General features: G+C 39.5%; 1 protein-coding gene across 2 annotated transcripts in view; it reads right to left on the minus strand.

The window, feature by feature from the left end:
• Positions 1 to 18,626, minus strand: part of LOC128686091 (delta(24)-sterol reductase) — a gene marked incomplete at its 5' end in the record, with an annotated part of 74,373 nt that extends 55,747 nt beyond the window's left edge. For both annotated transcript variants that reach the window (XM_070081064.1, XM_070081063.1), the window contains 1 exon segment: positions 18,531 to 18,626. In XM_070081064.1, the coding sequence (XP_069937165.1) occupies positions 18,531 to 18,626 (96 nt within the window).
• Between the last annotated feature and the right edge of the window lie 251 nt (positions 18,627 to 18,877).

Genomic DNA, 18,877 nt, shown 5'->3' on the forward strand with positions numbered 1-18,877 from the left:
GACCTCCTTATTAGATTGGTTAGTACTGATGAGTAATGTTTGTGAGATCCTTTGTTATTAGACCCATTCTGTACTGTTTTTCATACAGATGTTTTTTATCAATAGATTTGAGGATGCTGTTTGTAAGTCAGGGGCTGTTTAGTCTCTTTGATGTGATCTGCTTAGTTTTTACTGGGCAATGCATGTTGTAGAGGTTTTGGGTTTTTTGTAAGAAAATACCAACACATTCATCAATATCAAAGTTGTCCGCTAGCTCGTTTTGCCTTGAAGTCAATGTCACTAAATGCTGAAATAAAGTTATTAACGGATGACTTGTCATGTAGTCGGAATGTGATCTTAGTCGCGTCCTGGGACACTTTACACAAGTTGGTTATGAGAAAGATGGGATAGCAGTCAGTGGTGATATCTGTGATTATGCCTGCTTTTAATGGGGACATAGTGTTTGTCCGGATATGGTCTAGTAATGAGGCATTTGTGTCAGTGATTCTTGAAGGTTTTGTTATTATTGGTAGAAGTAAGCAGCTGTTCATAGTGTTTGTGAATTCAGTCACTTGTGGGTCATGGTCATGTAAGTATTAGTTAGTGTTTGTTCATTTCAGCACTAGTTATTATGTTTCTTAGTTTTTCACTAAAGAGTAAATATTGGAGTGAGGAACTCTATAAATTGCTCCAACTGTTAGAGGCTTTGTAAGGTCTTTGGATTTAAATTTAGCAAAGGTATATTCACCATGTTCATTCCTTGTGAAAGTAGAACCTATACATTCTAGTTCATCAGAGTAGTATATTGCTGTTCCACCTCCTAATTGATCTGGCCTACAATTGTGTATGGCTGTGTTGCCAGGTATGGAATAGATGTTTGTAACATCATGTTTTAGCCAAGTTTCAGTGAGAGTAATGATAGACATACAGATGCATGCTTGGAGGTCATCATTGTGCTTGCTTAGTGGTCTGACATTATAATTGAATACTGTTATGTTACTTTTGGCACTGAGTAGTGTCTTAGCCTGACTAGCAGTGTAATAAAGGCAATTGTTGTTAGGAACATGTGTGTCATTTAATAAAAGGTTAATGTCAGGATCGATATTTGCAATCATATGACTAATGCAAGTTTAACAATGTATACATAGTATAAAGATAACTGTTAATATTGCACTGGAGGTGATATGAGAGCAGTACAAAGTGTAGGTAGCAGAAGAACTATTCTACAGATTGCACAGATACTAAACAAGTAATAATAATACAAAAAATATAAAGTTAAAAGACAGTAAATAAAATTTAAATAGTAAGATTTGACTTAAAGCACAAAATTTAGGCAAGTAATAACACCATAAACAAATTGTATGATTAGTAATAAAATTTAGGCAAGTAATAACACCATAAACAAATTGTATGATTAGTAATAAAAAATAATGAACTATTAAGACTAAGTATAACAACAGCACCTAACAGAGTTTGCACTAATGCTAGACAGTAAGTGAAAAAGGGGGGTTTCAAAACAGTAGTTTACCTGGAGTTTACCTGGAGAGAGTATGTAACTTCGGATAGTATTGCACTAATTATTATAGACTGCACACACTAGAGTAAAAAAACAGTAAATAACTAATGGAGGACTGCAGAAGATAGTTACAAAGGTATAAAAACACAGAAATGTATATCTTTTTTAGGCAAACAAGATGGTGATCTTGTGGTGTTTAACAAGAATATAAAATATGTGGTAGGATTGGACAGATTGACTGCTGTCAGATTGACAATATGGTAATGAGAATTAGGTTTTACAGAAAAAATTGGATGAAAAAATTTTAGGGTCTCATAACACTACTTGTGGAAGTGGGAACAAATTGCATTTTTATTCTGACTCAGTTAGGCCAGCTTCGCTTTGGAATTTTTTTAGATCATGTGCGGTAGAAATGAAGTATCTCTTTCCTGTTGCCTCCTCCTTGACTGCAATTTTGCCATCCCTTGCAAAGCACTGGTAAATTTTGTGGTCATATTGTAGCTTTCTTAGTTTGTAAAGGAGATTTTGTCTTATTTTTGTCAGGCACTCGTTGACATAAACACTTATTTTCACATTAATAAGATGCTCTTAACAGTTCACTTCATTGTGAGCCAGAGTTGAACTTCAGTACCACTGTTTTCTTCCCAGTTTGATGACCTATCACTTTACATTCCTTTATGTCATCACTAGGTATTCTGAGTTGAAGATGGTCTTGGATAAGCTTTAAGGTGGTTTGTTTGCATGTTTCTTGGGTTATAGTTGTAGGTAGAAGGTTGCTATTTACTACAACTGAGTCACATAGTTGTTGTTCAAAGTGGTCTTGCTCTAGTTCCTGATGTTGCAATTTAGTTGGGTTACCTGATCTTTTAGACTGTTAATGGTATCCACAGACTGGGTATGGGTGCTGCTTAGATGTTCCAGTGTGCTTAGTTTATGTTCAAGAGTTGTGATCTTGCCGAGGTACTGTGTTAGAGGTTTGTAATTCCTTAATTTCTTGGGTTAGTGTCATTGGACATTTGTAAATCCTTAACTTCTCAAGTTAATGTGTCATTGGAGGTTTTAAGTCCCTGCATTTCCTGGGCTAGCTTGATGAATGTTTGGTTCTGGATCCTAAGAAGTTTTGCTATTTCTGGGTTCGTAATGTTCATATCATCTAATCCGAGGAAGGAGTTATCTCAGGCATTCGTGGAGGTGGCCATATTTGTTGTTGTCTGGCGAGTGTTGTTGTGGTGGTGGTGGGTGTTGAGGGTTGTGTCCTGGCTAGCAGTATGAGAAGTTTTCCTTATAGTAATGCTTCTCTCATCTGTGGTACTAGGAGTCTTTAGCTGGTTACTGGGTCTTCTTTTGTTGCCCTGACCCCTGGCCAATTGATGGAATATGACAGGAAAACATAGCTTGATTCTGTTCCTGTTATGTAACTACAGTGGACCCTCGCCTAACGAACGCATCGCATAACGTTAAACTCGCCTAACGATACATTTTAACGTTAACTTTTGCCTCGGCTAACACTAAAAAACTCACCTAACGATATTCGTTCTCGGGTACCAATTAATATCGTTAGACAAGGGTCCACTGTATCATGTAGAATATGGCAGCTGCAGGGGTGTTGATCCCCGAAACCCTCTCCAGGCATACGCCAGGTAATGCTGATATACAATGGACCCCTGGTTATCAGCCGGTTCTGTTATTGGTCAACTCGGTGATCAGCCGTTTGGGACGCGTCTGTCCGCCGGCCCCAGCCGCTTGCATGTCAGTTTGGCTGTATCTCTGGGCAAGCGAGGAAGCTTCTGCTCATTAATCCAAACATTTTGCTATAATCCATTGTTTTTTGTGGTTACTGATTGAGTGCAACTGTCAAATAAGCAACCATGGGCCCAAAGAAACACATTACATAGTATATAAAAACATGCAATGTTTATATGCGATGTATATTTAATAATAATCACTGGTATGTTAAATGTCTTATTTTATGTTAATATAGACATATTCATTAATCTATCTATGATATCTTCTTCAAAATTATATAAGAAACACGTTACATAGCAAATAAACATGCAAGGTTTATTATATGCAATGTATATTTAACAATCACTCTTTTGCACATTAAATGTCTTATTTTACGTTAATATAGACATTTTCATTAATCCAATATAGCAAATAATATTGTTGCAGTAATAACACCAGGAGGCAGCTCTGATGAAAACTCACACTCACACGAGCTTTTAAATCTCTGCACAAAATTCAATTTAAACCAGCAAATAATAGAGCCTACTAGACTGGAGAATACACTAGACCTCACATTCACTAACAATGATGATCTGATAAGAAATGTCACCATATCAAAAACAATATACTCAGATCACAACATAATTGAGGTTCAGACATGTATGCGAGGAGCCCCAGACCGACAAAATGAGACTAGTCACGAGGGAGCATTCACCAAATTCAACTTCAATAACAAAAACATAAAGTGGGACCAAGTAAACCAAGTCCTAACCGATATAAGCTGGGAAGATATACTAAGCAACACAGACCCAAACTTATGCCTAGAACAGATTAACTCGGTGGCACTCGATGTATGCACAAGGCTTATTCCTCTAAGAAAAAGGAGGAGTAGATGTAAAATAGAAAGAGACAGGCACTCCCTTTACAGGCGACGGAAAAGAATAACAGAGCGGCTAAAAGAGGTCAATATATCTGAAATGCGCAGGGAGACACTGGTCAGAGAAATAGCAAGCATCGAACTTAAGCTAAAAGAATCCTTTAGGAGTCAGGAATCGCGGGAAGAACTAAAAGCTATAAATGAAATCGAAAGAAACCCAAAGTATTTCTTCTCCTATGCCAAATCAAAATCGAGAACAACGCCCAGTATTGGGCCCCTACTTAAACAAGATGGGTCCTACACAGATGACAGCAAGGAAATGAGTGAGCTACTCAAGTCCCAATATGACTCAGTTTTTAGCAAGCCGCTAACCAGACTGAGAGTCGAAGATCAAAATGAATTTTTTATGAGAGAGCCACAAAATTTGATTAACACAAGCCTATCCGATGTTATCCTGACGCCAAATGACTTCGAACAGGCGATAAATGACATGCCCATGCACTCTGCCCCAGGGCCAGACTCATGGAACTCTGTGTTCATCAAGAACTGCAAGAAGCCCCTATCACGAGCCTTTTCCATCCTATGGAGAGGGAGCAGGGACACGGGGGTCGTCCCTCAGTTACTAAAAACAACAGACATAGCCCCACTCCACAAAGGGGGCAGTAAAGCAACAGCAAAGAACTACAGACCAACAGCACTAACATCCCATATCATAAAAATCTTTGAAAGGGTCCTAAGAAGCAAGATCACCACCCATCTAGAAACCCATCAGTTACACAACCCAGGGCAACATGGGTTTAGAACAGGTCGCTCCTGTCTGTCTCAGCTACTGGATCACTACGACAAGGTCCTAAATGCACTAGAAGACAAAAAGAATGCAGATGTAATATATACAGACTTTGCAAAAGCCTTCGACAAGTGTGACCATGGCGTAATAGCGCACAAAATGCGCGCTAAAGGAATAACAGGAAAAGTCGGTCGATGGATCTATAATTTCCTCACTAACAGAACACAGAGAGTAGTCGTCAACAGAGTAAAGTCCGAGGCAGCTACGGTGAAAAGCTCTGTTCCACAAGGCACAGTACTAGCTCCCATCTTGTTCCTCATCCTCATATCCGACATAGACAAGGATGTCAGCCACAGCACCGTGTCTTCCTTTGCAGATGACACCCGAATCTGCATGACAGTGTCTTCCATTGCAGACACTGCAAGGCTCCAGGTGGACATCAACCAAATCTTTCAGTGGCCTGCAGAAAACAATATGAAGTTCAACGATGAGAAATTTCAATTACTCAGATATGGTAAACATGAGGAAATTAAATCTTCATCAGAGTACAAAACAAATTCTGGCCACGAAATAGAGCGAAACACCAACGTCAAAGACCTGGGAGTGATTATGTCGGAGGATCTCACCTTGGTTTGTTAATGCTTGAGTGAACACTAACCTGCAGTCTCATTCAAACATTTTACGATTAATTCCTTGTGTTTAGTGCTTGTGGGACTGTGAAATAAGCTACCATGGACCCAAAGAAACTTGCTAGTGGTACCCCTGTGGTAAAGAAAGTGAGAAACACCATAGATGTGAAGAAGGAAGTAATACAGAAGTATGAGAGTGGTGTGAAACTTGTTGAGCTTGCCAGGATGTATGGGAAGAACAAGTCGACCATCACTTGTATCCTGGCAAAGAAAGAACAAATCAAGGAAGCTGATGTTGCAAAAGGCGTTAATATGCTAACCAAAAAAAGACCACAGACAATCGATCAGGTTGAGAAGTTGTTGCTGGTGTGGGTCAAGGATAAAGAGAAGGCAGGTGATAGTATCTCAGAGACGATTATTTGTGAAAAGGCAAGGAAGTTGCATGCCAACTCAAAGATTAAGGAGATCTGCGCCAAGTGGAATGATGTCCAAATGTTTGTGGAGGAGTACCACCCTGAGCAAGCTGAAACAAGCCATCATTGCAACAAGTTCAGTGACAGAACCATGTCCCATTTTAGGGAAAGCTTAAAGAAGTGCCAGAAACAGAGGACTGTGTACAGTTATTTTGTGAGACAGGGGTCCAGTGACTCAAGCTGGTCCTAGTGGCATTAAAAGACAGAAGAGAAGTAACCCCAGAGAGGGCTTTGATACCTAAAGTCCTTATGGAGGGGGATTCCCCTTCCAAACACTAACCCCAACTCCCTCTCTCCTCCTCCCTATCTTCTAGATGCCATCACCAATCTTCAATAAAGGTAAGTAAAAATGCTATTTTTTTTTTTCAACAAGTCGGCCATCTCCCACCGAGGCAGGGTGACCCAAAAAGAAAATCCCCAAAAAGAAAATACTTTCATCATCATTCAACACTTTCACCTCACTCACACATAATCACTGTTTTTGCAGAGGTGCCCAGAATACAACAGTTTAGCAGTACGTATATATGTATAAAAATACACAATATATCCCTCCAAACTGCCAATATGTTATTTAAATTTATTAATACATAATTGTACACTATATTTGTTGTATGTAAAACTATAATTAATCTCTATAAAATGTATTTTTTCTTGTGAATATTTATGGGTTTCTGGAACGGATTAATTGTATTTCCATTATTTCTTAAGGGAGATATTGCTTCGCTTTTCAAACTTTTCAAATTTAGAACTAGCTACTGGAACGGATTAAGTTCGAAATTTGAAGTTCCACTGTAATATTATAATTGCTTAGTTAATCTTAAGTTAATTTTAAGCCTGCCCATAATGCTCTCCATATAAGGGGCTTTTGGCATGTACACCCAACCACTATATTTCTTTGTACAACTATGTATCATGTCCAAATAAAAAATAAATAAATAAATAAATAAATATATTATAATAGCAGTGAAGAAGAGCAGGATGTGTGTGGGGGAGGTGCGTGAGGCATTACGTAGAATGAAAGAGGGTAAAGCAGCTGGAACTGATGGGATCATGACAGAAATGTTAAAAGCAGGGGGGGGACAGTGTTGGAGTGGTTGGTATTTTTGTTTAATAAATGAATGAAAGAGGAGAAGGAACCTAGGGATTGGCAGAGTGTGTGTATAATCCCTTTATATAAAGAGAAGGGGGACAAAAGAGATTGTAAAAATTATAAAGGAATAAGTTTACTGAGTATACCAGGAAAAGTGTACGGTAGGGTTATTATTGAAAGAATTAGAGGTAAGACAGAATGTAGAAATGCAGATGAGCAAGGAGGTTTTAGAGTGGGTAGGGGATGTGTAGATCAAGTGTTTACATTGAAGCATATATGTGAGCATTATTTAGATAAAGGTAGGGAAGTTTTTATTGCATTTATGGATTTAGAAAAGGCATATGATAGAGTGGATAGGGAAGCAATGTGGCAGATGTTGCAAGTATATGGAATAGGTGGTAAGTTACTAAATGCTGTAAAGAGTTTTTATGAGGATAGTGAGGCTCAGGTTAGTGTGTGTAGAAGAGAGGGAGACTACTTCCCAGTAAAAGTAGGTCTTAGACAGGGGTGTGTAATGTCAACATGGTTGTTTAATATATTTATAGATGGGGTTGTAAAAGAAGTAAATGCTAAGGTGTTCGGGAGAGGGATGGGATTAAACTAGGGGGAATCAAGTACAACATGGGAATTGACACAGTTACTTTTTGCTGATGATACTGTGCTCATGGGAGATTCTAAAGAAAAATTGCAAAGGTTAGTGGACGAGTCTGGGAGTGCGTGTAAAGGTAGAAAATTGAAAGTGAACATAGAAAAGAGTAAGGCAATGAGGGTATCAAATGATTTAGATAAAGAAAAATTGGATATCAAATTGGGGAGGAGGAGGAGGAGTATGGAAGAAGTTAATAAAAGTATTAGTCAGAGGGCTGAAGAGGGTTTATTGAGGTGGTTTGGTCATTTAGAGAAAATGGATCAAAGTAGAATGACATGGAGAGCGTATAAATCTGTAGGGGAAGGAAAGCGGGGTAGGGGCTGTCCTCGAAAAGGTTGGAGTAAGGGGGTAAAGAAGGTTTTGTGGGCGAGGGGCTTGGACTTCCAGCAAGTGTTTGCGAGCATGTTAGATAGGAGTGAATGGAGACGAATGGTATTTGGGACCTGACGAGCTGTTTGAGTGTGAGCAGGGTAATATTTAGTGAAGGGATTAAGGTAGTAGGTTGGTAGACAGCAACCACCCAGGGAAGTACTACCGTCCTGCCAGATGACTGTGAAACAGAAACCTGTAACTGTTTTATACGATGGCAGGATTGCTGGTGTCTTTTTCTGTCTCATAAACACGCTAGATAACAGGGATATCTTGCTACTCCTACTTACAGTTTAGTCACACTTCACAGACATGCGCACATGCATATGTATATATATATATATATACATACATCTAGGTTTTATCTCCTTTTTCTAAATAGCTCTTGTTCTTCTTTATTTCTTCTATTGTCCATGGGGAAGTGGAAAAGAATCTTTCCTCCGTAAGCCATGCGTGTTGTATGAGGCGACTAAAATGCCGGGAGCAATGGGCTAGTAACCCCTTCTCCTGAAAACATTTACTAAAAAAGAGAAGAAGAAAAACTTTATAAAACTGGGATGCTTGAATGTGCGTGGATGTAGTGCGGATGACAAGAAACAGATGATTGCTGATGTTATGAATGAAAAGAAGTTGGATGTCCTGGCCCTAAGCGAAACAAAGCTAAAGGGGGTAGGGGAGTTTCGGTGGGGAGAAATAAATGGGATTAAATCTGGAGTATCTGAGAGAGATAGAGCTAAGGAAGGGGTAGCAATAATGTTGAAGGATCAGTTATGGAAGGAGAAAAGAGAATATGAATGTGAAAATTCAAGGATTATGTGGATTAAAGTAAAGGTTGGATGCCAAAAATGGGTCATAATAAGCGTGTATGCACCTGGAGAAGAGAGGAATGTAGAGGAGAGAGAGAGAGATTTTGGGAGATGTTAAGTGAATATATAGGAACCTTTGAATCAAGTGAGAGAGTAATTGTGGTAGGGGACCTGAATGCTAAAGCAGGAGAAACTTTTAGAGAGGGTGTGGTAGGTAAGTTTGGAGTGCCAAGTGTAAATGATAATGGGAGCCCTTTGATTGAACTTTGTATACAAAGGGGTTTAGTTATAGGTAATACATATTTTAAGAAAAAGAGGATAAATAAGTATACAAGATATGATGTAGGGCAAAATGACAGTAGTTTGTTGGATTATGTATTGGTAGATAAAAGACTGTTGAGTAGACTTCAGGATGTACATGTTTATAGAGGGGCCACAGATATATCAGATCACTTTGTAGATGTAGCTACACAGAGTAAAAGGTAGATGGGATACAAGGAGAATAGAAGCATCAGGTAAGAGAGAGGTGAAGGTTTATAAACTATAAGAGGAGGCAGTTAGGGTAAGATATAAACACCTATTGGAGGATAGATGGGCTAATGAGAGCATAGGCAATGGAGTCGAAGAGGTATGGGGTAGGTTTAAAAATGTAGTGTTAGTGTGTTCAGCAGAAGTTTGTGGTTACAGGAAAGTGGGTGCGGGAGGGAAGAGGAGTGATTGGTGGAATGATGATGTAAAGAGAGTAGTAAGGGAGAAAAAGTTGGCATATGAGAAGTTTTTACAAAGTAGAAGTGATGCAAGGAGGGAAGTGTATATGGAGAAAAAGAGAGAGGTTAAGAGAGTGGTGAAGCAATGTAAAAAGAGAGCAAATGAGAGAGTGGGTGAGATGTTATCAACAAATTTTGTTGAAAATAAGAAAAAGTTTTGGAGTGAGATTAACAAGTTAAGGAAGCCTAGAGAACAAATGGATTTGTCAGTTAAAAATAGGAGAGGAGAGTTATTAAATGGAGAGTTAGAGGTATTGGGAAGATGGAGGGAATATTTTGAGGATTTGTCGAATGTTGACGAAGATAGGGAAGCTGTGATTTCGTGTATAGGGCAAGGAGGAATAACATCTTGTATGAGTGAGGAAGAGCCAGTTGTGAGTGTGGGGGAAGTTCTTGAGGCAGTAGGTAAAATGAAAGGGGGTAAGGCAGCTGGGACTGATGGGATAAAGATAGAAATGTTAAAAGCAGGTGGGGATATAGTTTTGGAGTGGTTGGTGCTATTATTTAATAAATGTATGGAAGAGGGTAAGGTACCTAGGGATTGGCAGAGAGCATGCATAGTTTCTTTCTATAAAGGCAAAGGGGACAAAAGAGAGTGCAAAAATTATCGGGAAATAAGTCTGTTGAGTATACCTGGTAAAGTGTATGGTACAGTTATTATTAAAAGAATTAAGAGTAAGATGGAGAATAGGATAGCAGATGAACAAGGAGGCTTTAGGAAAGGTAGGGGGTGTGTGGACCAGGTGTTTACAGTGAAACATAAGTGAACAGTATTTAGATAAGGCTAAAGAGGATTTTGTGGCATTTATGAATTTGAAAAAGGCATATGACAGGGTGGATAGGGGGGAAATGTGGCAGATGTTGCAGATGTATGGTATAGGAGGTAGGTTACTGAAAGCAGTGAAGAGTTTTTACGAGGATAGTGAGGCTCAAGTTAGAGTATGTAGGAAAGAGGGAGATTATTTCCCAGTAAAAGTAGGCCTTAGACAAGGATGTGTGATGTCACCGTGGTTGTTCAATATATTTATAGATGGGGTTGTAAGAGAAGTAAATGCGAGGGTCTTGGCAAGAGGTGTGGAGTTAAAAGATAAAGAATCACACAAAGTGGGAGTTGTCACAGTTGCTCTTTGCTGATGACACTGTGCTCTTGAGTGATTCTGAAGAGAAGTTGCAGAGGTTGGTGGATGAATTTGGTAGGGTATGTAAAAGAAGAAAATTGAAAGTGAATACAGGAAAGAGTAAGGTTAAGAGGATAACAAAAAGATTAGGTGATGAAAGATTGGATATCAGACTGGAGGGAGAGAGTATGGAGGAGGTGAATGTATTCAGATATTTGGGAGTGGACGTTTCAGTGGATGGGTCTATGAAAGATGAGATGAATCATAGAATTGATGAGGGGAAAAGGGTGAGCGGTGCACTTAGGAGTCTGTGGAGACAAAGAACTTTGTCCTTGGAAGCAAAGAGGGGAATGTATGAGAGTATAGTTTTGCCAACGCTCCTGTATGGGTGTGAAGCATGGGTGATGAATGTTGCAACAAGGAGAAGGCTGGAGGCAGTAGAGATGTCATATCTGAGGGCAATGTGTGGTGTGAATATAATGCAGAGAATTCATAGTTTGGAGGTTAGGAGGAGGTGCGGGATTGCCAAAACTGTTGTCCAGAGGGCTGAGGAAGGGTTGTCGAGGTGGTTCGGACATGTAGAGAGAATGGAGCGAAACAGAAGGCGGGGTAGGGGTCGGCCTAGGAAAGGTTGGAGGGACGGGGTAAAGGAGGTTGTGTGTGCGAGGAGCTTGGACTTCCAGCGGGCATGCGTGAGCGTGTTTGATAGTAGTGAATGGAGACAAATGGTTTTTAATACTTGACGTGCTGTTGGAGTATGAGCAAAGTAACATTTATGAAGGGATTCAGGGAAACTGGCAGGCCGGACTTGAGTCCTGGAGATGGGAAGTACAGTGCCTGCACTCTGAAGAGGGGGTGTTAATGTTGCAGTTTAAAAACTGTAGTGTAAAGCACCCTTCTGGCAAGACAGTGATGGAGTGAATGATGGTGAAAGTTTTTCTTTTTCTGGCCACCCTGCCTTGGTGGGAATCGGCCAGTGTGTTAATAATAAAAAAAAAAAAAAATTCAGGGAAACCGGTTATTTTTATATAGCTGGACTTGAGTCCTGGAAATGGGAAGTACAATGCCTGCACTTTAAAGGAGGGCTTTGGGATATTGGGAGTTTGGAGGGATATGCTGTTTATCTTTATACATACATACTTCTAAACTGTTGTATTCTGAGCACCTCTGCAAAAACAGTGATTATGTGTGAGTGAGGTGAAAGTGTTGAATGATGATGAAAGTATTTTCTTTTTGGGGAGTTTCTTTCTTTTTGGGTCACCCTGCCTCGGTGGGAGATGGCTGACTTGTTAAAAAAAAAAAATAAGGTAAAAGGACCCCAATGGAAATAAATCACTCTGTCTGACTTTTTTGGGTTATCCTAGGTTCTTTACACATATGTTGCTATGTATGATAATCTAAGTAACCGTATTTGTGTATACCTTAATAAACTTACTTACTTACTAGCATATAAACATGCAATGTTTATATGTTATCGAGTGGAGAATTGGATGGAGAGTAAACATTACGTTTTCTCTGATGCAGGGTTAAAGAAAACTGTGAATCTGGTTCAGTAACCGCCCTTCATATGTGTTTCTTTACAATTCTCGGCATGAATTATCCCATCTTGTTCCTCATCCTCATATCCGACATAGACAAGGAAGTCAGCCACAGCACCGTGTCTTCCTTTGCAGATGACACCCGAATCTGCATGACAGTGTCTTCCATTGCAGACACTGCAAAGCTCCAGGCGGACATCAACCAAATCTTTCAGTGGGCTGCAGAAAACAATATGAAGTTCAACGATGAGAAATTTCAATTACTCAGATATGGTAAACATGAGGAAATTAAATCTTCATCAGAGTACAAAACAAATTCTGGCCACAAAATAGAGCAAAACACCAACGTCAAAGACCTCAGAGTGATCATGTCGGAGGATCTCACCTTCAAGGACCATAACATTGTATCAATCGCATCTGCTAGAAAAATGACAGGATGGATAATGAGAACCTTCAAAACTAGGGAGGCCAAGCCCATGATGACACTCTTCAGGTCACTTGTTCTATCTAGGCTGGAATATTGCTGCACACTAACAGCACCTTTCAAGGCAGGTGAAATTGCCGACCTAGAAAATGTACAGAGAACTTTCACGGCGCGCATAACAGAGATAAAACACCTCAATTATTGGGAGCGCTTGAGGTTCCTAAACCTGTATTCCCTGGAACGCAGGAGGGAGAGATACATGATTATATACACCTGGAAAATCCTAGAGGGACTAGTACCGAACTTGCACACGAAAATCACTCACTACGAAAGCAAAAGACTTGGCAGACGATGCACCATCCCCCCAATGAAAAGCAGGGGTGTCACTAGCACGTTAAGAGACCATACAATAAGTGTCAGGGGCCCGAGACTGTTCAACTGCCTCCCAGCACACATAAGGGGGATTACCAACAGACCCCTGGCAGTCTTCAAGCTGGCACTGGACAAGCACCTAAAGTCAGTTCCTGATCAGCCGGGCTGTGGCTCGTACGTTGGTTTGCGTGCAGCCAGCAGCAACAGCCTGGTTGATCAGGCTCTGATCCACCAGGAGGCCTGGTCACAGACCGGGCCGCGGGGGCGTTGACCCCCGGAACTCTCTCCAGGTAAACTCCAGGTACCTTCACTGCCGTCAACATGACTCAAGAAATCGTAATGACACGATTGCAAATAAACCATACCCCCGGCCGGGATTGAACCCGCGGTCACAGAGTCTCAAAACTCCAGCCCGTCGCGTTAGCCACTAGACCAGCTAGCCACAATAAGATTCATCCAACTAGGTACTTCTCCCTTTGTTTATGATGGCATCTAAAGGTAATTGTTAGAAAAGATTAAACTCAGTGAACATGGTAATAATATGGCCGTGTAGTGTAATAATATGGTTGTGTCATGTAATAATATAGCTGTGTAGTGTAGCCCAGGGGGGGGGGGCTACATACGTGTACTGTACCTACATCTACTGCTACCTACACTGACTTCCTACAAATAAATACTACTCACCTCTTGTCCTACATTAAGACTACAAATAATTTAAGGTAAGTAATGAATGTACTGTAGCAGTAAATGACAGAGATTAAAGGTGTGTGTGCAATGTGGACTAGAATGCAAGCTTTTGTAGAGAAACACCACCCTGACTGAGCTGAAACAAGCCATATCTGCAACATGTTCAGTGACAAAACCCTGTCCCACTTCAGGGAAATCTTAAAGAGATGCCAGAAAGAGACCTCTATGGACAAATTTGTTGTACGACAGGAGTCCAGTGACTCTCAAGCTGGTCCTAGTGGCATTAAAAGACAAAGAAGGGAAGTAACCCCAGAGAAGGTTTTGCTACCTAAAGTCTTAATGGAGAGGGATTCCCCTTCCAAACACTAACTCCTCCCTCTTTCCTCTTCCCTATCTTCCAGAAGCCAGCATTAGCCTTCAATAAAGGTATGTAATACTTACATAATTGTTAAAAAAAATATTTTTTTGTGAATATTTTTGTCTGGAATGGATTAATTTTATTTATATTAATTCTTATGGGAAATATTAATTCAGGTTTTGGCCATATCAGTTATCAGCAGACCTTCTGGAACGGATTACAGCCAGTAACTGAGGGACCACTGTATTTAATTTTGCTACATAAAAATTATAAAAAACTGAACAAGGTGACATTTATGAGGTAAATTCAGGAAAATCGGTCAGCTGAACTCTAGTCCTAGAGGTGAAAAGTACAGTGCATGCACTCTGGAGGAGGAGTGAGGATGATGAAGTTTGAATGACCATCTAAACCATGAAGTCAGTATGCATGTGGCAAGACTGTGACTGAGTGAGAGAAGGTGAATGCATTTCTTCTTTCTTTTGAGGGAGTTCAACCAAAAAAGAAGAATCAAAGATTTTCTTCTTTTCATATTTAGCAATTTACAGAAGAAAGAGTTACTAGCCCCTTGCTACTGGCATTCAAAGCCACCTCATATGATATGCATGGCTTACGAAGCAAGGATTCTTCTCCACTTCCTCATGGAGATGAAAGGAAATAAGATGGAAGAGTATACATGTACATACCTGTGTAGTGCGACTCAAACGTAAGCAGAAGCAGCAAAGTGTACCTGTTATCTCATATGTTTATGAGACAAAGAAAAGACACCAGCAACCTACCACTGTAAAACAATTACAGGCTTCTGTTTCACACTCATTTGGCAGGATGGTACTACCTCCCTAGGTGGATGCTGTCTACCAACCTACTACCTATAACCTGTGTTCCTATGTACTGAAAATCCAAATTATAATAACAGTTCAATAAAATCATCAAGATTCAAGCCCACAATTTAGAATTACCAGCCCACTACCATAATAAACTGTGCCATATATGTGCACTACACGACCCTTTGTAGTGCAATAAGCTAAGGCAACAATGATAATCCTAAACTGTGGGTTTGAATCCCGATCATTCCATATGTTTCTTTAATCATCTCATACATGTACCATTCTGTAAAAACATATACTTATGTTTAAATTTCTGCCTCCAAGCCATCTCACAAACTATTCTTTTGTTCTTTAAATTACAGATTTTATACCACTTAAATGCCTTCAAATAAATTAATTTTTTATTCTCTACAAAATATTATTAAGCACCCTTCTGGCAAGACAGTGATTGAGTGAATGATGGTGAAAGTTTTTCTTTTTCGGGCCACCCTGCCTTGGTGGGAATCGGCCAGTGTGATGATAAAAAAAAAATGCGTACACACTGATATGTGTGTGTGTAGTAATATGGTGCTAGTACAAACAGGCAGTGACTGAGAAAGAAAGAATAAAAAAAAAAACTGAGACAGACAGACATCAGCCAGATATACACATGTATACACAAAAGCACGACAAAGGATTGAGCAGACAAAGATGGAGGCATGCTATAGTGATGAGCACTGGGATGACAGGCTGTGATCAGCCAGTGACTGCGACCCAAGAAGCAACTGCTACCCAAGAAGCGACTGCAACCCAAGAAGTGACTGTGACCCTAGAAGTGACTGTGACCTAAGAAGTGACTGAACTAAGATTTGACTGCAACCCAAGAACTGACCGAGACCCCCAGATGTGACTGCGACCCAAGAAGTCACGGTGACCCAAGAAGTGACTGGGACCCCAAGAAGTGGCACAGCAGACACTGATAAAGTAAACAGTGACAAAAAACAATAACACAGCACACATTAAGATGAAATAATACAGTAAACAGTGTCACAGTTTGCAGTGAAGAGCAGTGACCCAGTGTCTTACGAACAATGAGTTCAAGTTCAGTGTAGTGAGTTATGATGCAGCACTGTGAGTGATATTCAGTGTCATGTTTACCTGGAAAGGGTTTCGGGGGACAACACCCTCGTGGCCCAGTTTGAGACCAGGCCTCATTAAGATAAGATTTCGTTCAGATTTTTAACCCTTTGAGGGTTTTGGTCGTATTAGTACGTCTTACGAGTAGGGTTTTTTGACGTACTAGTACTCATAAATTCTAGCGGCCTCAAATCTAGTGGGAGAAAGCTGGTAGGCCTTCATATGAAAGAATGGGTCTATGTGGTCAGTGTGCACAGTCTAAAAAAAATCCTGCAGCACACAGTGCATAATGAGAAAAAAAAAAAACTTTGACCATTTTTTTGGAATAAATCAGCGACTTTGCAGTGTATTTTCGTATGGTATTTATTGTTGTATTCTAGTTTTCTTGGTCTCATTTTATAGAATGGAAGACATATTACAGAAATTGAGATGATTTTGACTGGTTTTACAATGAAAGGTGCCTTGAAATTGAGCTCAAAGTAGCAGAAATGTTCGATTTTTACCAAACTTCAAAAGTAAACAAATCGTGCCAAGCGTGCAATACACGTCAACTGGTGAGTCTAATATTCTTTCACAAGTGCACCAATAATATTTATACCATTTTTTACACTAATGCAGTAGTCTGCATAACAGTAAATCTTATATTTTTTGTGAGAATAAAAATTCAAAGTGGAAAGCAAAAGAATATAAGAGGGGCCTTGAGACGTGACTAATGACTAGAGAAAATGTCATTTTAGTGCCAGGAATGTCTTTCTTGTTTATTCTGGACCCTATTCGGAAATTGGCATCTTTTGAAATTTGTGTGAAATTGGCAAAATTGCTAAATTCTGACCACTGTACTGGATAGTTGAATTTCATAAATGGGTGGTTTCTTGCACCCATTCGATAGAAAAAATGGAGTTCTAGCGAACTATTCATGTTTTTTGTCGACTAGTACAGTGAAATTGGCCGAAAATGGGGCTCAAAGTGGGCAAAATCGCCGATGCGTAAACATCGCCGAGACCGCTAACTTTGCGAGACCATAATTCCGTAAGTTTTCTATCAAATTTCAAACTTTTGGTGTCTTTATGATCGGGAAAAGATTCTATATCTTTTCATAAGAGAAAATAATTTTTTTTTTTTTTAAATTTGGCCGACCCTGAGAACGAGTTTCGGAGAGGGCCTGTCGACCCTCAAAGGGTTAACCCCGAAGGGTTAGCCACCTAGGATAACCCAAGAAAGTCAGTGAGTCATCGAGGAATGTCCAACTTATTTCCATTGGGGTCCTCAATCTTGTCCCCCAGGATGCGACCCACACCAGTCGACTAACACCCAGGTACCTATTTGCTGCTAGGTGAACAGGTGTAAGGAAATGCGTCGAAATGTTTCCACCCGCGGGGAATCAAACCCAGGCCCTCCGTGTGTGAAATGGGAGCGTTAGCCACCAGGCCACCGGCCCTGGCGGCCTGTGTGATGTACTGTGAAGAAACATTTGTAAACACCACACTGATTTTCCCCCCATGAAAATGAACTTGGTACATATATGCAACTATGATGTAAATCATAACTAGATCATTTTTATTTCAGTCATTGAAGTGATATTGTTTTAACTCTTTGTCTGAGCTTTCCATTTATTGCACACACCCAGTGTAATGAATATTCATGCAACACAAAAACACTGTCACAGAGGACATTTCCACTCCTAGTTGACTATACACCAGTTCACCAGTATTGTGAAAAATTCCAGTTTTTGCATCAAATGACAAATTTTTCTTTATGCAGACTTGTACTTCAAATATTGAAAAGTTTATTCAAATGATTTTCCCCCCATGAAAATGAACTTGGTACATATATGCAACTATGATGTAAATCATAACTAGATCATTTTTATTTCAGTCATTGAAGTGATATTGTTTTAACTCTTTGTCTGAGCTTTCCATTTATTGCACACACCCAGTGTAATGAATATTCATGCAACACAAAAACACTGTCACAGAGGACATTTCCACTCCTAGTTGACTATACACCAGTTCACCAGTATTGTGAAAAATTCCAGTTTTTGCATCAAATGACAAATTTTTCTTTATGCAGACTTGTACTTCAAATATTGAAAAGTTTATTCAAATGCAATGAGACTTATTCTGTCATTTGTAGCTATTAAAGCCTAGCTTGTATTTCCAATTTACAATAGTTATTTTGGAAACTTTTTGCATTAGAAAAAATGGCAAATCTTAGTAATATTGAAAACATGATAAAATTGTCAATAACATCTGTAAATATTTAATATAATAAGGTATATACTGTACTTCAATACTAAAATGACAAATAAATTTAAAACTATTTTGTCATATTTTTTTCTTGAGTCTAAATGTAATGTTTGTCTCTCTCTAAATGCTTGTTTGTGTCTTCTACATGTAAGTATCTCTCTAAATACTTTATTAAATAACCTTGGCAAAGAAAGTAGTGGAGAGGGACTGCCAATTTGGACGAGCTGTGCACATCAGCTTCCTTTTCACCTTTGGCCACTTATTCCATCTCATCACCTGCAGTGTTGGAAACTTGATTAGTGAGGTATGATCTAATACATTAAAATGTAGGAAAATCCTTAAAGTAAAATCCTGATAATAATATTGGAAGTCGTCAACATATTTTCAGTACACTTAACTGATGAATGAAAATAACCAAGTAGCAATAACTGTTTTCTCAAGACAGAAAAATCAGTGCATTTGTATGCATTTCAGAACAGGGTTTACAAAGCAACATATGTTAAATGTTGAAGAAGATAGGGAAGCTG

This window comes from Cherax quadricarinatus, unplaced genomic scaffold, assembly GCF_038502225.1.
Source record: "Cherax quadricarinatus isolate ZL_2023a unplaced genomic scaffold, ASM3850222v1 Contig1596, whole genome shotgun sequence".
NCBI lineage: Eukaryota > Metazoa > Arthropoda > Malacostraca > Decapoda > Parastacidae > Cherax > Cherax quadricarinatus.